Consider the following 27,333-nt stretch of genomic DNA (forward strand, 5'->3'; position numbering starts at 1 on the left):
TTTTCTCCCTGTTGGTTTTCCCTGCTGTTAATATACTGTATATTGCGCAGTTAACTAACCTCATACAACCAAGGAAGGCTTGTGAAGTAACATTCTGCTTCGGGGGGAAGTGGTAATCAGTCTGGTAACTGCGAGGCTAAGAGATAGAACCCTGGCAGTAAAAATGGTAGGTCAAAATAATGTTACTGAAATTACATTAGCTTTTACATGTATTTAATTACTTTGTCCTCTTCGTCTCAGGTGTGATATACGGTTGCAACAATCTTCTGTCCCATGAGAGACCCATCTCTTTCAGGTCAACTACCACTGTCAACTGCCATGTTGTTTTTGGCCTGCACTTGTGTCTTTTGTATGTTGATATGGAGACCAGTCTGTTTAGCAGAGATGCTGAGTCTGTCTGACTTCTCCTGTAGGTGGATATGTTTAGATGATATAGAGGCCACATCATCAGCAAAGTTGAAGTCCTCCAGATGGGAAAAGAGGGTCCACTGGATTCCTCGGGCATGGTCAATTGTTGTTTGACGCATTACCCAGTCGATTGTAACAAGAAAAGGATTGGCGTGAGGATGAAGCCTTGTCTGACACCAGACTTAACTTGAAATGACTCTAAAATAACTATCAAAGATGACACTACATTCAAAGTGTTCATAGAACTTCCCAATGAGGTTGACAATCTTGGTTGGTATTCCGTAGGCTCCAAGGATCCTCCATAAGCTCTCACGGTGAACACTATCGAATGTTTCTATAACAATGTGGTTTGTTAGCCCCACACCCAACACCCAACCTGGATGACCAGGTGCTGTGTTGAGTCTGGCCTCTCACCTGGAACCTGCCAAGCATGGTTGAACCTGCCTGGGGACAAAACCCTGCCTGTATAGCTTTCAGGATCACTGAAACACACAAGCTTCCCCACAAACGCCAAGGAAACAGCACTCAGGGAAGAGCTTTTACATGTAATTACCTTTTACTGTGTAATGGTTTGACACAGGCGTCTGTAGGTCTTCATCGGTCAGGTATGATATTTCATTAGCCTGGGGCCAACTGAAACCAATGTTGAACCGAAGGAATTACCCAGTCTGCTCTTTATGTTCCATCGCTCTATAATGTCATTCACGTTTGTTGTTTTCTTAGGTGCAGCAGGAATGCAATGAGGGGGTGATTTATGAAAACAGTCTAGCAACGGATGCTGCACAACACTGTCAACATGGACCCATAACACTGAGAGAAAATGAGGGAGAGTAAACAGGAGAACAGAGTGGTGTGGGTGAGAAAAGGTACATCATTTCTATTTCAGGCAATGGCCACATGATAACAACAGTGCTGAGGTGATGGAAATATATAGACATCATTTGTACCAGAGCATGAGACAAAAACTTCTATATCATATAGTCAGAAGGTGGTGCTTAGGGGTTGAGCACTGGTAATTGATAAATAAACATTGTTTTTGAATACATGTGCAAATTGAAAATTGTTTCATTTCCTGCACTTGGTAAATAGATCACCATTCCAAAAAACATCAATAGTTATCATTATTTACAGCAGTACAACTTCTCCTGCCTTCTCTCTCCTTTGTGTACGAAGAAAGAAGTGAGCTGAGGGGCAGAGTTGAATGCTTCACAGCAATAAAGCCATGTGAGTGAAGTTGAGGCACTCCCATAGTGAAAAGACCTGCATTCTAACTACTAATGTAGTGAAAACCGCTGAATTCTATCCACTAACTAACTACAGTAACTACTGGTGGACAAACATGCCATGCTACACTAATGCTAGTCTAAAACAACAAACAATACAGGGTTCATCAGGGATCGGATTAATGTGCAGCTGTTGGTGGAGGCAGCTGTTAGTGGCGGTTCTGTTCCCAGTGGATCACTAGCCACACCCTTGGTTTCATGGTTCCTCTTATAACTAACTGCTCCCTGTACCAAGACTGCATAAGTGCATAATATGAAGGAATTACATTTGGAGCCACTGTTCTCGGTGGACCACTAGTCACACCCTTGATTTCATGGTTTTTCTTGTAACTGCTCTCTGTACCAAGACTGGTTAAGACTACATAAAGAAGTACCGTCAGCCAGAGGTGTGTCTAGTTATTAATGACAAACACACACATACACAGACACACACATATTGTTTTTGTTCTATTGTTTGAATATCATTGTATTTAAAATGTGTCTATATGTCCTTGTATATCAGTTTATTAGTGTTTTGTTACTTGTCATGTTTTGTGTTTTTTTGTGGACCCCAGGAATAGTAGCTGCTGCTTCTGAAAAAGCTATTGGATAAACAAATAAACACACACACACACAAACTTTTCAGAAGCTACAGACGATTTTGCAAGAAAACTGTTTTTCGGGATGTCTAATGTTCTGACAAACACCACTCTCTCTGTCACCTTTCACCACCGATGCGGAAGTGAGACATAGGCGGATGCAGTGGATTGAGGTGCATGAAAAGCAAAAAAATAACATATCTCTAGCTTAAACTGACAGATTTTTATGGGATTTATTTATGATGCTAATTCGATTTCTGCAGGGGCGAGGACATGGATCTTAGGGGGGTAAGGAGTGTTGGTGGAGGCTTAGCTACAGAATCTGGTGTAGAGGCTTGTAAACAGTGACTTCAATGTCTGTTATCTGATATATCTTTTTATAGTATATATTTTTTATATATTTTGTTTAACCAGTGACCCCTCTGTCACTGGTTACACATCCCAGAGGGAAACCCGCCATTCTCCAAGGAATAGATTATGGGCTCCCGAGTGGCGCAGCAGTCTAAGGCACTGCATCTTAGTACAAGAAGCTTCACTACAGTCCCTGGTTTGAATCCAGGCTGTATCACATCCGGCTGTGATTGGGAGTCCCATAGGGTGGCGCACAATTGGCCCAGCGTCATCTGGGTTTGGCCAGGTAGGCCTTCATTGTAAATAAGAATTTGTTCTTAACTGACTTACCTAGTTAAATAAAGGTTAAATGAAAACAATTTAAAAAAATTATGTCAGGGACAACATGAAGTGCATGATCAATCATTATCAGGCTGATAACCATCTCTGGCTTCTCAGTGATAGTTATAAATAAGGAAGTGTAAGTTTTTCAAAAACAGAAGTTTAGAGATAGGGGTCAAAGTAAATTAAGGTTAAGGTTTGGTACAGTTTCAGTGAGGTAACAGTTAGTGTTAGGGAAAGACATAAAGGTGAACATTGTGTTAGCGTAAGCCTACTGCTGACCGTCACTATTTATTTTCTGCCAAAATATAGGCTGCCTAAAAATAAATCTAGCGTTGTGGGCTGAGTGGCCTTCTGATGATCATGTGATCTTGTTGTTCCAACCATAGAAATAATAATACAAAAATGATCGGTGAGAAAGAAAACCCTAAACTAATGATGAGTGAGTACATACCAGCTGTAGAATACATATCCTCATTCATTCAGGACAAAGAGGCTTTCTCTCTGCTCTCTGTTACTCAGGAGTACAGATGTTCAACACACAACCTGCCTCTGACATGCTGACTCTATAGAGAAGCGAGGTGTTTATTCCCAGAGTCCTTAGCTAAGGGATGAGCTTCATGGGCACTCTGGTGTTGAATGCTGAGCTGTAGTCGATGAACAGCATTCTCACATAGGTGTTCCTTTTGTCCAGGTGAGAAAGGGTGGGGTGGAGTGCGATTGAGATTGGGTCATCTGTGGATCTGTTAGGGCGGTATGCGAATTGGAGTGGGTCTACGGTGTCCGGGAGGATGCTGTTGATGTGAGCCATGACCAGCCTTTCAAAGCACTTCATGGCTACCAACGTGAGTGCCACAGGGCGGTAATCATTTAGGCAGGTTACCTTCGCTTCCTTGGGCACAGGGACTATGGTGGTCTGCTTGAAACATGTAGGTATTACAGACTCAGTCAGGGAGAGGTTGAAAATGTCAGTGAAGACACTTGACAGTTGGTCCACGCATGCTTTGAGTACATGTCCTGGTAATCCGTCTGGCCCAGCGGCTTTGTAAATGTTGACCTGTTTAAAGGTTTTGTTCACATCTTCTACCGAGAGCGTTATCACAGTCAAACAAAACAACTGGTGCTCTCGTGCATGCTTCAGTGTTGATTGCCTCGAAGTAATTATAAAAGGCATTTAGCTCGTCTGGTAGGCTCGCGTCACTGGGCAGCTCGCGTCTGAGTTTCCCTTTGTAGTCCATAATAGTTTTCAAGCCCTGACATCTCCGACGAGCGTCAGAGCCAGTGTAGTAGGATTCAATCTTAATCCTGTATTGACGCTTTGCTTGTTTGATGGTTCGTCTGAGGGCATAGCGGGATTTCTTATATTTTTCCGGATTAGTCTCCCGCTCCTTGAAAGCAGCAGCTCTAGCCTTTAGCTCGATGCGGATGTTGACTGTAATCCATGGCTTTTGGTCTGGATATGTACGTACAGTCACTGTGGGGATGACGTCATCAATGCGCTTATTGACCCAGTGACTGAGGTGGTGTATTCCTCAATGCCATTGGATGAATCTCAGAACATATTCCAGTCTGTGCTTGCAAAACAGTCCTGTAGTGTAGCATCCGCGTCATCTGACCACTTCCATATTGAGCGAGTCACTGGTACTGCCTGCTTTAGATTTTGCTTGTAAGCAGGAATCAGGAGGAAATGTGGTCAGATTTGCCAAATGGATGGTGGGGGAGAGCTTCGTATGCATCTCTGTGTGTGGAGTGAAGGTGGTCTCTGGTAAAAATTTGGTAAAACTGATTTAAGTTTGCCTGCATTAAAATCCCCGGCCACTAGGTGCGCCGCTTCTGGGTGAGCATTTTCTTCTTTGCTTATGGCTTTAGAGTTGGTTGAGAGCGGTCTTAGTGCCAGCTTCGCTTTGTGGTGGTAAATAGATGGCATAAAATGTAACAGTTTTTAACGTTCCGTTGGAAGGACAATCATAATAGTAGGTCATCAATTTTATTTTCTAAAAATTGCACGTAAGCAAGGAGAATGGAAGGCATTAGGAGTTTACTCGCTCGCCTCCGGCTTCTCAGAAGGATCCCCGACATGCGTCCCCTTTTACGGTGTCTTTTCTTCACGCAAAAGGCTTAGATCTGGGCCTGTTCCAGTGAAAGTAGGATATCCTTCTCGTCGGACTCGTTAAAGGAAAAGGTTTCTTCCAGTCCGTGGTGAGTAATCACTTTTCTGATGTCCAGAAGTTATTTTCAGTCAGAAGAAATGGTAGCAGCAACATTATGTACACAATAAGTTTAAAAAAATAAGTTACGCAAAAATAATAGCAAAATTGCACAATTGGTTGGGAGAATGTAAAACGTCAGCCATGTTCTTCGGCGCCATCTTTTATCACTAATCCATGGCTCTCTGCCCTTATCAATGCCTGCCACGTGATCACTTTCCCTACACTCAGCTTAATTGCCCCCACCATATACTTTCCTCCTATAGATAACCATTACATTCTGGTGTAGACCCCTAAACCTAAGCACTCCCTCAGTGACATGAATAAGTATATTTCATATTCTCAGAACCCAACAAAAGCTAAGGCTTGTTTACAGAGAAACAACAAGCCCATGGGATTTTATCTATGGCTCAAATGCAATATATCTCAGAAAGTCACACGTTGTTTCTAGACAGCAGTGGCATCCTGCTTTATTTTTCAATTCAGAAGACTATTCAAATAATGTATCCACCTATCACGAGATGCTAGGAGTGGTGGTAGGAGTCAGGCGCAGAGAGCAGAGGTAAGGTAATAATACATTTATTCCTCCCGGTACAAAACGGTCAACGCCAACACAACGGGCACGTGAACAAAAACGACCAACCCAGTAATAACGGGCACACAGTTCGGAGAGAGAATAAACGGTGAATAGCCAGCACATCCAAAAACACAATGACAGACAATAATCCCGCACAAACCTGGGTGGGCTAAGCAGGCTTAAATAAACACAAATCAAGACACACAATAGGGAACAGGTGCAAACAATAAGACATTACAAACAGAAAAGGAAAAAGGGATCAGCGGTGGCTAGTAGGCCGGCGACGACGACCGCCGAGCGCCGCCCGAGCAGGCAGGGGAGCCATCTTCGGTGGGATTCGTGACACCACCCAGTTAATATATGTCCAGGCCCTGAAATAGACATAAGCAACAAGAAGGCCTGGTAGTTGGGTGTAAGGAACTAGATCTACATAATAACAGCACCAACAAAAAAATGAAAATCTTGTCCATTATGAATAACAACATGAGTGAAGAACAACTACTGTAATGTGTACACATATAGAGAAACATGCTCACTGCAGAATGACAACTTAAGGCCACTGGTCACACCGTGATGGGAGAAAGACGAAGTGGTATAGAGAGGCCTGGGAAAGACTTGGTGAATGTGTCAAACTGTTAAATAAACGTTGTTTTTCAATACATGTGCAAATTGAAAATCAGGTCATTTCCTGCGCTTGGAAAATAGATAACTATTGACATTTTTATTGAATGGTTATCATTATTTACAGCAGTGCAACTGCTCTTGCCTTCTCTCTCCTTTGTGTACAAAGAAAGTAGTGAGCAGAGGGATACAGCTGAATGCTTCACATAAATAAAGCCATGTTAGTGAGGTTGAGGCACTCCCATGCTCTACTGATCTCTGCCGTTACCATAGGGATCACGTCACGGGTCTTTCCATCACAGCCACTAGTCCACATTAGATTGAAATGTATGTTCTTAGAGTAACAGCATATTAATCAAGTTAGGAACCTGGCTGGAGGCTTAGCTACTAGCATTCAGTTCTGAATCTGGTGTAGAAGGCAGAGGCTTGTAAACAGTGACTTCTTTGTTGTTATCTGACCTCTTGTTCATGATAGTTCTTTTTAAAGTATTTTTTTTTATATATTTTGTTACGCCTTTGTCACTGGAACTTCTGTCTGTCACCATTTATTTTCTGCCAGAATTTAGGCTGCCTAAAAATAAATCTAGCGTTGTGGGTTGAGTGGCCTTCTGATGCTCATGTGATCTTGTTGTTCCAATCACACCAGAAATAATCTAAAAAAATAGACCGGTGAGAAAGAAGACCCTAAATTAATTATGAGTGATGCATTTTGCCCACATTGAGAACATACCAGCTGTAGAATACATATCCTCATTAATTCAGGACAAAGATACTTCTATTAACCCTATCCTACTATCCATGTATCAGTGAGTTTCACCTGACTGCCTCTCCCATTCAGGGTCTATAGAGAGGCTTACTACCAATAGTTTTGTAACCTTAAATGAGCTGTTTATAGGTACCTGCACTCTTTTTAGTTTGAAGTGGGAAGTTTGGTTTTATTTAGCTCACTCATCTCCAATTTCCATATTCAGTCAACACATGTTGATTTCATGACTGAACGTGAGACATAAAGTGTTTTATGATGATGGGTATTTTGTGATATAGCTATTTATGCTCTTGCTATGTCTGCACTGTGGAATTACAGTACCAGTCAAAAGTTTGGACACGCCTACTCTCCATGGTTTTTCTTTATTTTTACTATTTTCTACATTGTAGAATAATAGTGAAGACATCTAAAATATGAAATGACATATGGAATCATGTAGTAACCAAAAAAGTGTTAAACAAATCAAAATATATTTAGGACTCTTCAAAGTCGCCACCCTTTGACTTGATGACAGCTTTGCACACTCTTGGCATTCTCTCAACCAGCTTCACCTGGAATGCTATTTTACAATGTAGAAAATAGTAAAAATAAAAATAAAATAAAAACGCTGGTAGGCTTGACGAGACTAGACGAACTGGCAACAGACAAACAGAACACAGGTATAAATGCACAGGGGATAATGAGGAAGATGGGCGACACCTGGGGGAGGTGGAGACAAGCACAAAGACAGGCGAAACAGATCAGGGTGTGACACCTCCCGGTTAAACAAAAGTTGTGTGGGGAAGAGAATGTACAGCATTTCTATTTCAGGCATTGACCACCGGATAACAACAGCGCTGAGGTGATGGAAATATATTAAAATCATTTGTACCGGAGCATGAGAGACAGATAAAACTTAACTAATCTTCCATTTCCATATTTTGTCAACACATGTTAACCTGTTATGGCTAGGTGTCAGTATTTTCACGGCCGGGTGAAAATAACGTACCTGATTTAATCTGGTTACTACTCTTGCCCAGAAACTAGAATATGCATATAATTAGTATATTTGGATAGAAATCACTCTAAAGTTTCTAAAACTGTTTGAAAGGTGTCTGTGAGTATAACAGAACACATATGGCAGGCCAAAACCTGAGATGATTCCATACAGGAAGTGGCCTGTCTGATAATTTCTGGTCCTTCGGTTGCCTCTCTATCAAAAATACAGTATCTCTGCTGTAACGTGACAATTTCTAAGGCTTCCATAGGCTCTCTGAAGGTGCCAGAAAGTGGAATGGGATCTCTGCTGTCTCTGGGCAAGGTTTAGGAGCTCTGTTTGTGAGTGGTCAGCCTAGTGGCTCAGAGCCTGGAGATGCGTGGGCACGAGAGTACTCCATGTTTTTCTTCACCTGTTTGAATGAATACAACATCGTCCGGTTGGAATATTATCGCTATTTTACGAGGAAAATAGCATACAAATTAATTTCAAACAGCGTTTGACATGCTTCTAAGTACGGTAAAGGAACATTTCAAAAAAATTTGTCACGAAATGCGCCCGCGCATCACCCTTCGGATAGTTACCTGAACGCACGAACAAAACGGAGCTATTTGAATATAACTATGGATTATTTGGGACCAAAACAACATTTGTTGTTGAAGTGGAAGTCCTGGGAGTGCATTCTGACGAAGAACAGCAAAGGTAATCCAATTTTTGTAATAGTAATTCTGAGTTTACTGAGCCTCGATTTGGCGAGTGTCTGAATAGCTAGCCGTGATGGCCGAGCTATGTACTCAGAATATTGCAAAATGTGCTTTTGCCGAAAGCTATTTTAAAATCTGACACCGTGATTGCATAAAAGAGATCTGTATCTATAATTCTTAAAATAATTGTTATGTATTTTGTGGACGTTAATCGTGAGTAATTAAGTAAATTCACCGGACGTTTGCGGTGGGTATGCTAGTTCTGAACATCACATGCTAATGTAAAAAGCTGTTTTTTGATATAAATATGAACTTGATTGAACAAAACATGCATGTATTGTATAACATAATGTCCTAGGAGTGTCGTCTGATGAAGATCATCAAAGGTTAGTGCTGCATTTAGCTGTGGTTTTGTTTTTTTGTGACATATATGCTTGCTTTGAAAATGGCTGTGTGATTATTTCTGGCTATGTACTCTCCTAACATAATCTAATGTTTTGCTTTCGCTGTAAAGCTTTTTTGAAATCGGACAATGTGTTTAGATTAACGAGAGTCTTGTCTTTAAAATGGTAAAAAATAGCTGATTGTTTGAGAAAATTGAATTGTGGTATTTTAGTTGGTTTTGTATTTCGTTTTGTTGCAATGCCATTGGCTGTTGGCTAGCGGAACGTCTGTCCTTAAGAAGTTAATTTCATGACTGAACCTCTGACATAAATGGCACAATAGTGTTCTATGATATGATTTTTTGATATAGCTATTTATGTTTTTGCACTGTACTGTTGAATTATGTTTTTTTTTTCTTTTATAGCTGGCCTTCTTGGCCAGGTCTCCCTTTTCTGACCTCAATGGGACTTCCTGGTTAAATAAAAGTTTAAAAAAAAATCTAATTATTTACATACTGCACACATCATGTTTAATAGGTCAATAAAACAGACTCAAACTTCTGCATGATATTTAAATTGGCTTGAAAATCTATGGTAAGACTTGCAAATGGCTGTCTAGCAATGATCAACAACCAACTTGACAGTGCTTAAAGAATTGTAATAATGTCCAAATATTGTACAATCCAGGTGTGAATAGCTCTTAGAGACTTACCCAGAAAGACTTACTACTGTAATCACTGCCAAAGGTGATTCTAGCATGTATTGACTTATGGTTGTGAACACTTATGTAAATTAGATATTTCTGTATTTCATTTTCAATAAATATGCAAACATTTCAAAAAATATGTTTTCACTTTGTCATTATGGGTTATTATGTGTAGATGAGTGAGGAAAAAATATTTTTTATCCATTTGAAATTCAGGCTGTAACAACAAAATATGTAATAAGTCAAGGGGTATGAATACTTTCTGAAAGCACTGTACATACATACTGTACATTCATACATACATACATACATACATACATACATACATACATACATACATACATACATACATACATACATACATACATGAGAGTTGTTGTTCCCGCTGAAGCAACAAAGCCCCTCAACCACGGCAAGGCGGAGTCCAAGAGAGGGGAACAAAAATCTGAAACGAGGATCAGCACTGGGTGAAGCGGTGATGGAATCGAGATTTCCAATGTCCTAGAAGATATTGTTCATTAGATGGTTGGAGAATGTGTTTATTCTGTTTTATTTTTGTATAATTTGTAAAAACTTTTGACCCCTTTTTCTCCACAATTTCATGGCATCCAATTGGTAGTTACAGTCTTGTCTCATCGCTGCAACTCCCGTACGGACTCGGGAGAGGCAAAGGCCAAGAGCCATGCGTCCTCTGGAACAAAAGCCACACTGTCATGCGTCCGACAAAACCAAGCCACACTATTTCTTGACACAATGCCTGCTTTACCCGGAAGCCAGCCACACCAATGTGTCGGAGGAAACACTGTACACCTGGCGACCGTGTCAGCGTGCATGCACCCAGACCGCTACAGGAGTCATTCGAGCACGATGGGACAAGAACATCCCTGACAGCCACGCCCTCCCCTAACCCAGCCAATTGTGCGCTGCCCCATGGGTCTCCCGGTCGCGACAGAGCCTGTACTCGAACCAGGATCTCTAGTGCCTATTCTTTGCAGATGGTTAGAACATTGGAGAATGAGATTTTTCTGGCATTCCCTTAAACCTGTCTGGCAATTTCTTTGAGCTAACACAATAAATATACTTAATGAACAGACAATCTATCAAACATATAAAACATTTGGAATAATACAAATTAAAAAAAAATGTTTCCAAAAAACAAATAAGGTATATTGTTCCATACATCATGATACTTCTTCCTCCTCCTCAGGCTCCTTCCTGGTTTGGACAGTTGCAGCCAATGAGTCATCTTCACCATCCTCAACCTTGTCATGTCTCCTCGTCTTGGAAGATACTGATATAGTCTGGAATCAAACCGACATTATTACAGTATCATTACATAGAAACCATTGGCAAATGAGAAACCTAATTCGTAAGTTTAGTCACAAAACAATGGAGGTCAGTGAAATACATATGTAGCAACTTCATTTGATCACCCAGTTGAGGGAAATGGATAAATTCCCTGCAATGTAGGACATTTAACACTTGTAGTATATTTGAGGTTTAAAAAGGCTTCTAAAGTTTGCAGTTTCCACTTTGAAATTTCAGATTAGATTTTCCTCATGAAAAATGTATCAACCCTTACAAAAATGTCTATGAATTATAATTTTCATAATAATTCACATTTCCTGTTGCTGCACGATTATTTTCCTGCTGTAGCAAACTGACTCAAATTAAGATCCTACATCTGTAACTACTCACTAACCACAGCATACCTGTTCTGGTGCCTTGGCCATGATTGAACTCCTAGAAAATATTGTCCAGGAAAATAAAATATATTAACTTGAACAAAATCAATATATGATCATCTAATGCAAATGCATTATTTTCACAATGCAAAATTCAGTTCATGATATTACAGTAGTTGATATTACCAAGGAAAGTGTCTGTATTTGCAACGGTACCATACAAGTGCAGCAGAAACAATCAGACATAGAATGACCAGTAGAACCCAACAGACAGCAGAGGTCTCTGTGAAGAGATAGGGAATACAGTTATTATAAGAAACAGTCTATATTTATAATTACACGTAATCTTGTTGCCCTAGCAACCATCATGGCTCTAATGCAAACACTTTCCTGCAGAAAGCAAAGAGATAATACCAGGTTATAAGACATATACATATGCAGTAAGAGATGAGTGTGTATCGTGACCATCTTAGTTGGTGGTTATACAGTAACCTCCTGTAGAAAGGGGAATAATGCCACTAGTCTGATACTAACACATGCATTGAAAGATAAGTGAGCATCTGGCTCAACTATGTTATCCATGCTACATCACATTTCTCAACCTCATATATGTGTATGACAGGAATACCTGTATCTTTGCCAGACAAATTTCCCTATGGGACAAGAAAGTATTCAATAAATCAAGCAATCAAATCAACAAACCAATCAATCGATAGCATAACAATTTTAAGCAACTTATAAAATAGTACAAGAAACCAGTTAAGCAACCAGCAGTGGTGTAAACTATGTATGTAAAAATACTTTAAAGTAATACTTAAGTAGTTTTTGGGGGTATCTGTACTTTACTTTACTATTTATATTTTTGACAACATTTACTTTTACTTCACTACATTCCTAAAGAAATTAATGTACTTTTTCCTCCATACATTTTCCCTGACACCCAGAAGGACTTGTTACATTTTGAATGCTTAGCAGGACAGGAAAAAAACAAGACAATTGTGCCATCTGGTCTGCTTAATATATTGATACTTAAGTATTATTTTGCTATTACATTTACTTTTGATACTTAAGTGTATTTAAACCCAAATACTTAGACTTTCACTTATGTAGAAATTTGCTGGGTGAATTTCACTTTTATGTGAGTAATTTTTTATTTTAAGGTATGACAATTGGGTACTTTTCCACCACTGTCAACAAGTATGAATAATGTGTGTGTGTGTCTCAGGTGCTTCTCACCAGAGGATGTGTGAACATAGAGGGAGCCAGTTGCTCGTCCGTAGGGGTTGGAGGCCTCACAGACATAAAGACCATTCAGCTCAGAGCTGAGAATGAGGAGGTGCAGTATGTCTCCCTCTGCTCTCACTGAAGACACAGGCCATGGCTGGCCCACTCTGCGAGAGAGAGAGAGGAGAAGGTCTGAGTGTGTGTGTGTGTGTGTGTGTGTGTGTGTGTGTGTGTGTGTGTGTGTGTGTGTGTGTGTGTGTGTGGGGCCACAGTGTCTCCTGACCCCTCCTGTCTCAGCCTCCAGTATTTATGCTGCAGTAGTTTATGTGTCGTGGGGCTGGGGTCAGTCTGGAGTATTTCTCTTGTCTTTTCCGGTGTCCTGTGTGAATTTAAATATGCTCTCTCTAATTCTCTCTTTCTTTCTTTCTTTCTTTCTTTCTTTCTCTCTCTCGGAGGACCTGAGCCCTAGGACCATGCCTTAGGACTACCTGGCTTGATGACTCCTTGCTGTCCCCAGTTCACCTGGCCATGCTGCTTCTCCAGTTCCAACTGTTCTGCCTGCAGCTATGGAACCCTGACCTGTTCACCGGACGTGCTACCTGTCCCAGACTTGCTGTCCCAGACCTGCTGGAACCCTGACCTATTCACCGGACGTGCTACCTGTCCCAGACCTGCTGTTTTCAACTCTCTAGAGACAGCAGGAGCGGTAGAGATACTCTCAAAGATCGACTATGAAAAAGCCAACTGACACTTACTCTTGTGTTACTGACTTGTTGCATCCTCGACAACTACTATGATTATTATTATTTGACCATGCTGGTCATTTATGAACATTTGAACATCTAGGCCATGTGCTGTTATAATCTCCACCCGGCACAGCCAGAAGAGGACTGGCCACCCCTCATAGCCTGGTTCCTCTCTACGTTTCTTCCTAGGTTTTGGCCTTTCTAGGGAGTTTTTCCTAGCCACCGTGCTTCGACACCTGCATTGCTTGCTGTTTGGGGTTTTAGGCTGGGTTTCTGTACAGCACTTTGAGATATCAGCTGATGTAAGAAGGGCTATATAAATACATTTGATTTTTATTTGTGTGTGTGTGTGTGTGTGTGTGTGTGTGTGTGTGTGTGTGTGTGTGTGTGTGTGTGTGTGTGTGTGTGTGTGTGTAAGACAATGGCATGATTTGACTGCCAGCACAATTCAACAACTGTCCTTTAGAAATGAACATACTGATGATTCAAGCTTACACTACCATTCAAACGTTTTGGGCCACTTAGAAATGTCCTTGTTTTTAAAGAAAAGCAATTCTTATTTATAAAAATAACATGAAATTGATCAGAAATACAGTGTAGATATTGTTAATGTTGTAAATGACTATTGTAGCTGGAAAAGGCAGATTTGTTATGGAATATCTATATACGTAGGCGCAGAGTTGCAAAGAAAAAGCCATATCTCAGACTGGTCAATAAAAATAAAATATTCATATGGGCAAAAGAACACAGACACTGGACAGAGATATGGCTTTTTCTTTGCAACTCTGCCTAGAAGGCCAGCATCCCAGGGGTCGCCTCTTCATTGTTGACGTTGAGACTGGTGTTTTGCAGGTACAATTTAATGAAGCTGCCAGTTGAGGACTTGTGAGGCGTCTGTTTCTCAAACTAGACACTCTAATGTACTTATCTTCTTGCTCAGTTGTGCACCGGGGCCTCCCACTCGTCTTTCTATTCTGACTAGAGACAGTTTGCGCAGTTCTGTGATCTTCCGTTTCTTGGCAATTTCTCACTTAGAATAGCCTTCATTTCTCAGAACAAGAATAGACTGACGAGTTTCAGAAGAAAGGTCTATGTTTCTGGCCATTTTGAGCCTGTAATCGAACCTACAAATGCTGGTGCTCCAGATACTCAACTAGTCTAAAGAAGTCCAGTTGTATTGCTTCTTTATTCAGAACAACAGTTTTCAGCTGTGCTAACAAAATTGCAAAAGGGTTTTCTAATAATCAATTAGCCTTTTAAAATGATAAACTTGGATTAGCTAACACAAAGTGCCATTGGAACACAGGAGTGATGGTTGCTGATAATGGGCTACTGTACGCCTATGTAGATATTCCATAAAGAATCTGCTGTTTCCAGCTACAATAGTCATTCACAACATTAACAATGTCTACACTGTATTTCTGATCAATTTGATGTTATTTTAAATGGACAAAAAAAATGCTTTTCTTTCAAAAACAAGGACATTTCTAAGTGACCCCACTCTTTTACATGTGCAGCTAATATTTACAATTAAACTGGTTTGAACTAGTTTACATAGGAGTGAGTACCTGCTCCAGGTGTAGTTGGGTTGTGGGTTGCCATCTGCTACACATAGGAAGACTGTGGCTTTAGAGGCCTCACTAAGGGTAATGTTCACTGCCTGAGGTGGATCTGAGAGCGAGAGAGAGAAGGAGAGAGTGTTAGGCTATAGGGAGAAAGTCTGAGACATAGCAGTGTGGTGCCAGGACAACCTCTCCCTCAACGTCAGTAAGACCAAGGAGTTGATCGTGGACTATAAGAGAAAGAGGGGAGATCACGCCCCCATCCACATCGACAGGGCTGTTGTGGATTGGGTCGAGAGCTTTAAGTTCCTTGACGTCCACATCAGTAATGACTTAACACGGTCGACACACACCCACACAGTCGTGAAGAGAATGGGCCCTCAGATCCTCAAAAGGTTCTACATCGAGAGCATCTTGACTGGCTGCATCACCTCTTGGTATGGCAATTGTACCGCCCTTGAAAGTAAAGCGCTAAAAAAGGTGTTGCGGACTCTGTTAGGTTGTGTCAGAGGAAGGCCCGAAAAATTGCCAAAAAGTTCAGCCACCCAAAGCATAGACTGTTCACTCTGCCACCGTCCAGCAAACGGTACCGGAGCATCGGCTCTCAGACCAACAGGCTCAGAGACAGCTACTACCCCAAGCAATAAGACTGTTAAATAGCCAGACTGCTAAATAGTAAATTAATGGTACCCAAACTATCTGCACTGACTATCTTGAACTGACACTACGCACACTCACTAGACTTTAAATACAGTACACACCATCTACACACTCACACACCCACACTACACTGTCACTCCCACACACATCCCTCACACATTCAAACACTACATATGCGCACACACACATAACAAACATGTATACCAACACAGAAACACGCACACACTTCTACACATCATTTTCTGCAGCTACTCTGTTCCTTATTTTACTCTTATTATTATCTATCCTGATGCCTAGTCACTTTACCTTGCCTTCATGTGCATATCTACATCAACTACCTGTACCTCTGCACATTGATCTGGTCCTGGTACTCCCTGTATATAGCCCCATTCTTGTGTATTTTTTTGTATTCCTCTTGTGTTAGTTACTATTTTATTTATTATAATGTTTTTTTTAACTCTGCATTGTTGGGAAGGTTCGTAAGCAAGCATTTCACTTTAAAGTCTACACCAGTTGAGTTCAAATAAAATTGTATTGGTCACGTACACGTTTAGCAGATGTTATTGCGGGTGTACCGAAATGCTTGTATATTCGGCACATTTGATTTGATAGAGAAAGACATTGAGAGAGACAGCAAGTGAAAGAGAGACAGCGAGGTGGTTACAGTTACTGCAGATATAGAATTAAATAGACCGACACTCACACACCCATACCAAGACAGAGATATGACACCCAGTCTCTGAGCAGTAGGTGGAACTTTAAACCTCTTAAGGATTAGTCCCTTTTTTTTCAATTTTCAACCTTAAAATGACATACCCAAATCTAACTGCCTATAGCTCAGGCCCTGAAGCAAGGGTATGCATATTCTTGGTACCAAGAATATGAAAAGAAACACTTTGGATTTTATGTAAATGTGAAAGGAATGTAGTAGAATATAACACAATAGATCTGGTAAAAGATAATACAAAGAAAAAAATCTACCTTTCTTTTTTTATTATCATCTTTGAAATGCATGATAAAGGCCATAATGTATTATTCCAGCCAAGGTGCAATTTAGATTTTGGCCACTAGATGGCAGCAGTGGCTGTGCAAAGTTTTAGACTGATCCAACGAACCATTTAATTTCTGTTCAAAATGTTGTATCAAGACTGCCCATATGTGCCTAATTTGTTTATTAATAACTTGTAATGCTAAAAATTGTGCACTCTCCTCAAACAATAGCATGGTATTCTTTCAGTGTAATAGCTACTGTAAATTGGACAGTGCAGTTAGATTAATAAGAATTTAAGCTTTCTGCCAATATCAGATATGTCTATGTCCTGGGAAATTGTATTTTTACTTACAACCTCATGCTAATCGCATTAGCCTACGATAGCTCAACCGTCCCGTGGAAGGGACACCGATCCCGAATAAGTTTTTATTCAACAGATGAGGCAAAACAAAGAATTCAGTTGTTTGTGAACCTGGTCTTCCTTCATTTCAGTTTGATTACTTGCATTAGAGGAGCAGTACAATGAAAGCCTTGTAAAGGTCCATACCACTCTGTGCCTCAGAACTATGTTTAAGCTAAATAAAATAACAGTTGTTACAGGTTAGATCAAAGGCTTTCCTCTCTGGAAATGGTTTTACATGGAACCCAAAAGGGTTCTACCTGGAACTAAATGGGTTCTACCTGGATCTAATAGGGGTTATTCAAAGGATTATAATATGGAGACAATCAAATAACCTTTTTTGGTTCTAGATAGCAGCTACAGTGAGTTTATACTTACAGTGGATGTTTATGTTGTAGTTGTAGGTCTCCTCTGTTACCAGGGCAGACTGGTTGACCACACACTGAACCTGCTGTTGATTGGCTGCTCCGGTTGGCACCCCAAGCAGGTGGCTGAGTACTGTGGTGGTGCCGTTGGCGTGCTGGGTGGAGTTAGTCACTGTCCTCAACAAACTGCCCAATGCACCTGTCTTCCACCTCACATCTGCCTGTGGCTTGGCACCAGCAGCCACACAGGTTGCCAAGACAACCTCATTCTCCCCAGTGACAGGAGTAACATCGACTGTCACATTCACCACTGGAGGAACTATGACCAGAACACAAACAATCAAACATTCAGAGAGTAGACAGGCACCAATGATGAATGTGGAACTATAAATGAAAGAACAACCCAAACACACAGAGCCCATCATGTGAAACTTATCCAAATGTTCATGTTACATGACCAAAAAACTTTAAATAAACCCAATCATGTTATCTATCTAGCCAATTGCAATATACACCATTAGTAGCTACACATTTACTGTATTGGAGGTATGGTCAATCAAGTTTTAACAGGTTTTAGCTCACCCTGATGAGAGGTACCTGCATATCAGGTATTAAGTTTCACACACACACACACACACACACACACACACACACACACACACACACACACACACACACACACACACACACACACACACACACACACACACACACACACACACACACACACACACAAACATCCCAAAATCGTTTTTTCAGCTTCACCAGTTCCACTGAAAAGCATTCACAGCCCAGTGATTATGCCGTTAAGGAATGCTGGATATAGTGGTGTATTCTGTATATTCCAACATATTTTCCACCATTAGGGAAACTATTGGTGCTTGTGCTCTCCTGGTTACAGCTTGAGTAAGAGGATACACTCTTAGAGATACAGATTCTAAGTACAAACACATAGGGTTCTTGTCCGCACAGGGGAATCCTTTTTGGTGCTAGGTAAATCCCATTGTAAAATGGTTCTGCCTAGAACCCTCTATAAATAATAAAATCTATTTTAAAATGTTTTATTGTCACATACACCAGATAATTGCAGTGAAATGTGTTGTTTTACAGGGTCAGACATAGTAGTACAGCACAGCTGGAGCAAGCTAGGGTTAAGTGTCTTCCTCAGCCAGAATGAAGATATCCAACAATTGGAACTTTTAATCACCTTCAATATGCATTTTAGAAAGACTGCCAGGTTAGGGAAATTTGATAAAATATCTACCTAAATAATCTAATCTCGAACAACTATCTCAGTAACAGGTGCAAGAAGTCCAACTAGTAACAGATTGGATTAGTTGAGAAATGTCTTATGTTATTTATATTTGTATAGAATAAAAGTTAATCAAGTAATCATTGCACATACAAAAACACAGATATTGAAACAAACAAATCTACCTCCAACTGTCACGCTCTGACCTACAGAGCTGTTTTTTCTCTGTTTAGGTAGGTCAGCGTGTGATAGGGGGGTGGGCATTCTATGTTGGTATTTCTATGTTTTGGCCGGGTATGGTTTCCAATCAGAGGCAGCTGTCTATCGTTGTCTCTGATTGGAAGCCATACTTAGGCAGCCTTTTTTCCCTTGGTTTTCGTGGGTAGTTGCTTTCTGTTTAGTTTGTATAACCTGACGGAACTGTTTCTGTCATTTTGTTAATTGTGTCTAGTGTTCGTTTTCATTAAAATATAACGCTGATCACTCAACATGCTGCGCCTTGGTCTCCTCTATATGAAACCCGTTACACCAATAGAGCATGCTGGGAAATATGATAATGATGGGTGTGGTTTTGAGTGTTTTACTGTACACCAGGGATGGGCAGCTAGTTATAAAAATGCTAAATCTTGTCTACACTCCATGGCAAATGTGTAGAATTGCAGCAAACTCTAAAACTGAAAACATTTCTCTTCACGAGCAACTGTGGCCCCTTACAATAAGTTCAGATTTTTGTGACTCCAATCAAAGTGCCCATCCATGCTCCAAACAGAATAAATGCAACAATCACACTCAATTCTGGCTATTAACACCAACACTGATTTTCTTTTACACCACTGAGTGTTAACTTAATTTAACTCCTGAAACAACAATATAAATGTTACACTGAAATATAAACATGAGGTAAAACTGTAAAATGTTCTGTGTACCATACATATGGTTCACTCATACTTCCTTCTATTCTCCCACTCTCTGCTCTATACAATTACCGAAAATACTCATTTGAAATACAGAAATCATTGCAAAAATATTGATTATGTCAGTATTGAATTTGTAAAATGATTAAGGGAATCATTGCACAAATCATATGCACAAATATTCCCGAATACTGTAGGTACAGTTTAAAACATTATATTTTAAAACCTGATGTTAAAGGTTAAATTAGATTAACACTAATGCTCAGCAATATTTAAGAAAGAAAAACGTTATAATAAAACATTTATTCACATTTTCTATGTGGAACCCCTCTTGCCTTCCAAAGAGGATGAAAAAGGTTATACAGTCCCTTGCAAAAGTATTCATCCCCCTTGGCGTTTTTCCTATTATGTTGCGTTACAACCTGTAATTTAAATTGATTTTTATTTGGATTTCATGTAATGAACATACACAAAATAGTCCAAATTGGTGAAGTGAAATGAAAAAAAACTTGTTTCAAAAAATGTAATAAAAAATGTAAAGGAAAAGTGGTGCGTGCATATGTATTCACCCCCTTTGCTATGAAGCCCCTAAATAAGATCTGGTGCGACCAATTACCTTTAGACGTCACATAATTCGTTCAATAAAGCCCACCTGTGTGCAATCTAAGTTTCACATGATCTGTCACATGATCTCAGTATACAGTGGGGCAAAAAAGTATTTAGTCAGCCACCAATTGTGCAAGTTCTCCCACTTAAAAAGATGAGAGAGGCCTGTAATTTTCATCATAGGTACACGTCAACTATGACAGACAAAATGAGAAAAAAAATCCAGAAAATCACATTGTAGGATTTTTTATGAATTTATTTGCAAATGATGGTGGAAAATAAGTATTTGGTCACCTACAAACAAGCAAGATTTCTGGCTCTCACAGATCTGTAACTTCTTCTTTAAGAGGCTCCTCTGTCCTCCACTCGTTACCTGTATTAATGGCACCTGTTTGAACTTGTTATCAGTATAAAAGACACCTGTCCACAACCTCAAACAGTCACACTCCAAACCACTATGGCCAAGACCAAAGAGCTGTCAAAGGAAACCAGAAACAAAATTGTAGACCTGCACCAGGCTGGGAAGACTGAATCTGCAATAGGTAAGCAGCTTGGTTTGAAGAAATCAACTGTGGGAGCAATTATTCGGAAATGGAAGACATACAAGACCACTGATAATCTCCCTCGATCTGGGGCTCCACGCAAGATCTCACCCCGTGGGGTCAAAATGATCACAAGAACGGTGAGCAAAAAGAACCACCAGAACCACACGGGGGGACCTAGTGAATGACCTGCATAGAGCTGGGACCAAAGTAACAAAGCCTACCATCAGTAACACACTATGCCGCCAGGGACTCAAATCCTGCAGTGCCAGACGTGTCCTCCTGCTTAAGCCAGTACATGTCAAGGCCCGTCTGAAGTTTGCTAGAGAGCATTTGGATGATCCAGAAGAGGATTGGGAGAATGTCATATGGTCAGATGAAACCAAAATAGAAGTTTTTGGTAAAAACTCAACTCGTCGTGTTTGGAGGACAAAGAATGCTGAGTTGCATCCAAAGAACACCATACCTACTGTGAAGCATGGGGGTGGAAACATCATGCGTTGGGGCTGTTTTTCTGCAAAGGGACCAGGACGACTGATCCGTGTAAAGGAAAGAATGAATGGGGCCATGTATCGTGAGATTTTGAGTGAAAACCTCCTTCCATCAGCAAGGGCATTGAAGATGAAACGTGGCTGGGTCTTTCAGCATGACAATGATCCCAAACACACCGCCCGGGCAATGAAGGAGTGGCTTCGTAAGAAGCATTTCAAGGTCCTGGAGTGGCCTAGCCAGTCTCCAGATCTCAACCCCATAGAAAATCTTTGGAGGGAGTTGAAAGTCCGTGTTGCCCAGTGACAGCCCCAAAACATCACTGCTCTAGAGGAGATCTGCATGGAGGAATGGGCCAAAATACCAGCAACAGTGTGTGAAAACCTTGTGAAGACTTACAGAAAACGTTTGACCTGTGTCATTGCCAACAAAGGGTATATAACAAAGTATTGAGATAAACTTTTGTTATTGACCAAATACTTATTTTCCACCATAATTTGAAAATAAATTCATTAAAAATCCTACAATGTGATTTTCTGGATTTTTTTTGTTCTAATTTTGTCTGTCATAGTTGAAGTGTACCTATGATGAAAATGACAGGCCTCTCTCATCTTTTTAAGTGGGAGAACTTGCACAATTGGTGGCTGACTAAATACTTTTTTGCCCCACTGTATATACACCTGTTCTGAAAGGCCCAAGAGTCTGCAAAACCACTAAGCAAGGTGCACCACCAAGAAAGCAGCACCATGAAGACCAAAGAGCTCTCCAACCAGGTCAGGGACAAAGTTGTGGAGAAAAACAGATCAGGGTTGGGTTATAAAAAATATCAGAAACTTTGAACATCCCACGGAGCACCATTAAATACATTATTAAAAAATGGAAAGAATATGGTACCACAACAAACCTGCCAAGAGAGGGCCGCCCACCAAAATGCACAGACCAGGCAAGGAGGGCATTAATCAGAGAGGCAACAAAGAGACCAAAGATAACTCTGAAGGAGCTGTGGAGCTTTGTGGAGATTGGAGTATCTGTCCATAGGACCACTTAAAGCAGTACACTCCACATAGCTGGGCTTTACAGAAGAGTGGCCTGAAAAAATCCATTGCTTAAAGAAAAAAACATGTTTGGTGTTCGCCAAAAGGCATGTGGGAGACTCCCCAAACATATGGAAAAAGGTACTCTGGTCAGATGAGACTAAAATGTAGCTTTTTGGCCATCAAGGAAAACGCTATGTCTGACGCAAACCCAACACCTCACATCACCCCGAGAACACCATCCCCACAATGAAGCATGGTGGTGGCAGCATCAGCCTGTAGGGATGTTTTTCATTGGCAGGGACTGGGAAACTGGTCAGAATTTGAAGGAATAATGGATAGCACTAAATACAGGGAAATTCTTGTTTCAGTCTTCCAGAGATTTGAGACTGGGACAGAGGTTCACCTTCCAGCAGGACAATTACCCTAAGCATACTGCTAAAGCAACACTCGAGTGGCTTAAGGGGAAACATTTAAATGTCTTGGATGGCCTAGTCAAAGCCCAGACCTCAATCCAATTGAGAATCTGTGGTATGACTTCAAGATTGCTGTACACCAGCGGAACCCATCCAACTTGAAGGAGCTGGAGCAGTTTTGCCTTCAAGATTGGGCAAGCATCCCAGTGGCTAGATGTGCCAAGCTTATAGAGACATACCACAAGAAACTTGCAGCTGTAATTGTTGCAAAAGGTGGCTCCACAAAGTATTGACTTTGGGGGGGGGGGGGGTCTTCAAAGTGGTAGGTATGTTGTGTAAATCAAATGATACAAACCCCGCCAAAATCCATTTTAATTCCAGGTTGTAAGGAAACAAAAATAGGAAAAATGCCACGGGGGGTGAAAACTTTTGCAAACCACTGTAGATCGATCATATCCCTCTGGAAACCCTCTGGAAACCCTTTTTTCTAAGTGTGGAGAAGATGGATTTTCTGTGGTAAGGAAAAACCTATAAATGAGGTTTCTGGTCTTGCTTCACTTAACAACTTTTTAGCTTTCTAGTATTGATTATCATATGCAGTTTTTCTACACTGTCAAAAGTAGAAACAGTGATGCAAAGAGCAAAGGAAGAGTTCTTACCAAGCACAGTCAGAGGTATCTCTGTATTGTATGCTCCACTGGGGAAAACACTGAAGATACATTTGAAGTTGCCTTCATCCAACAGTCTGACAGCTGTTATTCGAATAGATCCAAGGTTTTCTGATGGGTTCCCTATAAACTCGACTCTACCACTCAATCCATTTGGTGCAATAAACTTAGTAACCCCATTGGGATAAATTAGCATAAAATTATGGTTCGGTGTTTCTTCCAAAGTACTTTTCTGCCACGTTATCTGTTCGAGATCCTCGGTTGTCTCTATCAGTCTGCAGGATAAGTCCACATCCTCCCCCTGTACCACAGTCCTGCGTCCTCCAATCACCTGTGTACCTAAAGAGAAACACAAGCCAAAAATACAGTCCAAAAGATACCTGTAGAATAGATGCTTATGAACTCTAATAAACAGAGAGATTACCTAAACACATAGACAAGACCATTATTAGTATTTAGCTGTGCTTATGAACTATGATATCTTATTGATGCTGAAATGTGGCTATTGCAAAAACAAAATGTGCCAATTGCTCAATTTTTGACCCGAACCACATTTGGGTAGCCATAGTCAGAGGAGATGGCCAGAGCACATACTGATCTGGGTCCAGTCTAGGCTGAAACTACTTAGTGAATATGTTATTAGAGTTCAGTGTGCCAAATCGGAGGGCCTGTTGTCCAGACCTCTGGCAGCCTCTATGGGGGTACCACAGGGTTCAATTCTCGGGCCGACTCTTTTCTCTGTATATATCAACGATGTCGCTCTTGCTGCGGGTGATTCCCTGATCCACCTCTACGCGGACAACACCATTCTGTAAACATCTGGCCCTTCTTTGGACACTGTATTAACTAACCTCCAAACAAGCTTCAATGCCATAAAACACTCCTTCCGTGACCTCCAACTCCTCTTAAACGCTAGTAAAACCAAATGCATGCTTTTCAACCCATCGCTGCCCGCACCCGCCCGCCCGACTAGCATCACTACTCTGGACGGTTCTGACTTAGAATACGTGGACAACTACAAATACCTAGGTGTCTGGCTAGACTGTAAACTCTCCTTCCAGACTCATATCAAACATCTCCAATCCAAAATCAAATCTAGAATCGGCTTTCTATTTCGCAACAAAGCCTCCTTCACTCACGCCGCCAAACTTACCTGAGTAAAACTGACTATCCTACCGATCCTCGACTTTGGCGATGTCATCTAGAAAATAGCTTCCAATACTCTACTCAGCAAACTGGATGCAGTCTATCACAGTGCCATCCATTTTGTTACCAAAGCCCCTTATCCTCTATGGACCAGTGTAATCCCGTGGCGCGATATTCAAATACCTTAGAAATGCTATTACTTCAATTTCTCAAACATATGACTATTTTACACCATTTTAAAGACAAGACTCTCGTTAATCTAACCACACTGTCCGATTTCAAAAAGGCTTTACAACGAAAGCAAAACATTAGATTATGTCAGCAGAGTACGCAGCCAGAAATAATCAGACACCCATTTTTCAAGTTAGCATATAATGTCACAAAAACCAAAACCACAGCTAAATGCAGCACTAACCTTTGATGATCTTCATCAGATGACAGTCCTAGGACATTATGTTATACAATACATGCATGTTTTGTTCAATCAAGTCCATATTTATATCAAAAAACAGCTTTTTACATTAGCATGTGACTAGCATGTGACTAGCATTCCCACCGAACACTTCCGGTGAATGTACTAAATTACTCACGATAAACGTTCACAAAAAACATAACAATTATTTTAAGAATTATAGATACAGAACTCCTTTATGCAATCGCTATGTCCGATTTTAAAATAGCTTATCGGTGAAAGCACATTTTGCAATATTCTGAGTAGATAGCTCGCCATCACGTGCTAGCTATTTAGACACCCACCAAGTTTAGCCCTCACCAAAGTCAGATTTACTATAAGAAAAATTGGATTACCTTTGCTGTTCTTCGTCAGAATGCACTCCCAGAACTTCTACTTCAATAACAAATGTTGGTTTGGTTCAAAATAATCCATAGTTATATCCAAATAGCGGCGTTTTGTTCGTGCGTTCAAGACACTATCCGAAGGGTAAAGAAGGGTGACGCGCCCGACGCGTTTCGTGACAAAGAAATTCAAAATATACCATTACCGTACTTCGAAGCATGTCAAACGTTGTTTAAAATCAATTTTTATGCGATTTTTCTCGTAAAAAAGCGATAATATTCCGACCGGGAGTCGTTGTTTTCGTTCAAAGAGAGAGAAAGTAAACATGGTGTCGGCTCGTGCACGGGCCTCTAGTCTCATTGTCCTCAGATCGACCACTATCCAAATGCGCTACTGTTTTTCAGCCATGGCCTGCAAAGTCACCATTCATCATTCTGGCGCTTTCTGAGAGCCTATGGGAGCGTTAGAAAATGTCACGTTATGCCAGAGATCCCCTGTTTTGGTTAGAGATGATCAAGAAGGCCAAGATATAGTCAGAGAGAGCGCTTCCTGTTTGGAATCTTTTCAGGTTTTGGCCTGCCAAATGAGTTCTGTTATACTCACAGACACCATTCAAACAGTTTTAAAAACTTTAGGGTGTTTTCTATTCAAATCAAACAATTATATGCATATTCTAGTTACTGGGCAGGAGTAGTAACCAGATTAAATTGGGTATGTTTTTTATCCGGCCGTGCAAATACTGCCCCCTATCCCCAACAGGTTAAACCACCCACCACAGCGACCTGTATGCTCTTGTCGGCTGGCCCTCGCTACAAATTTGTCGCCAGACCCACTGGCTCTAGGTCATCTATAAGTCTATGCTAGGTAAAGCTCCTCCTTATCTCAGCTCATTGGTCACGATAACAACTCCCACCCGTAGCATGCGCTCCAGCAGGTATATCTCACAGGTCATCCCCAAAGCCAACACCTCGTTTGGCCGCCTTTCCTTCCAGTTCTCTGCTGCCAATGACTGGAACGAATATCAAAAATCGCTGAAGCTCGAGACTTACATTTTCCTCACTAACTGTAAACATCAGCTATCTGAGCAGCTAACCGATCGCTGCAGCTGTACATAGTCCATTTGTAAATAGCCCACCCAATCTACCTACCTCACCCCATATTGTTTTTATTTACTTTTCTGCTCTTTTGCGCACCAGTTTTACTACTTGCACATCATCATCTGCTCATCTATCACTCCAGTGTTAATCTGCTAAATTGTAATTACTTTGCTACTATGGCCTATTTATTGCCTTACCACCTCACGCCATTTGCACACTGTATATAGACTTTCTTTGTTTTGTGTTATTGACTGTAAGCTTTTTTATTCCATGTGTAACTCTGTGCTGTTTGTGTCGCTCTGCTTTACTTTATCTTGGCCAGGTCTCAGTTGTAAATGAGAAGCTGTTCTCAACTAGCTTACCTGGTTAAATAAAGGTGAAATAAAAAAATATATTAGAATAATAAGCCAAAAGCCCTGACTCTATTCTAACACTTAATCAAGAGTAAAATATTCAATACATTCCCAGATACTTGTGCCTGTTTAACATGTCTCAAAACTACTGAGTTAAAAACATAGTAAACGTACTGAGTTAAAAACATAGCAAACACACTGAGTTAAAAACATAGTAAACATACTGAGTTATAAACATGGTAAACATACTGAGTTAAAAGCATAGTAACATACTGAGCTGATGTGTGTGTCTTATTGTTCCCTAAAAGGACCATAACTACAATTTAATGATGGGATTGTGTGTTTGGTGGATTTTTATTGCTAGCCTAGTGTCAATAAGAAAAAAAGAGACAAAAACATGACATCAATTGGAAACCTACTTTCGGTATCCCTCTGGATGATGAGTAGAATCACACAGCACAGCTTCAGTAACATGCTTTGCTCTTCTCATTTCTAGGGTCATAGGG

General features: G+C 40.7%; 1 protein-coding gene across 6 annotated transcripts in view; it reads right to left on the reverse strand.

Moving 5' to 3' along the window:
* The window catches only part of LOC115161157 (nectin-3-like), a 47,260-nt gene that overhangs the window by 19,119 nt on the left and 808 nt on the right, over positions 1–27,333 (reverse strand). For 2 of the 6 annotated variants that reach the window (XM_029711930.1, XM_029711929.1), the window contains exons 2-7: positions 27,247–27,319; positions 23,427–23,774; positions 17,528–17,833; positions 15,105–15,207; positions 12,803–12,957; positions 11,753–11,849 (exon numbers count right to left, since the gene is read on the reverse strand). In XM_029711930.1, the coding sequence (XP_029567790.1) occupies positions 11,753–11,849; positions 12,803–12,957; positions 15,105–15,207; positions 17,528–17,833; positions 23,427–23,774; positions 27,247–27,301 (1,064 nt within the window). In that variant the 5' untranslated portion in view covers positions 27,302–27,319. Of the gene's footprint in view, positions 1–5,711; positions 6,097–10,247; positions 10,383–11,061; positions 11,183–11,593; positions 11,625–11,752; positions 11,850–12,802; positions 12,958–15,104; positions 15,208–17,527; positions 17,834–23,426; positions 23,775–27,246; positions 27,320–27,333 lie in introns of those variants that run through there. The other 4 variants (XR_003869190.1, XR_003869191.1, XR_003869192.1 and 1 more) reach the window with 4 other exon arrangements.

The sequence above is a fragment of the Salmo trutta genome, chromosome 24, assembly GCF_901001165.1.
Source record: "Salmo trutta chromosome 24, fSalTru1.1, whole genome shotgun sequence".
In the NCBI taxonomy this organism is placed as follows: Eukaryota; Metazoa; Chordata; class Actinopteri; order Salmoniformes; family Salmonidae; genus Salmo; species Salmo trutta.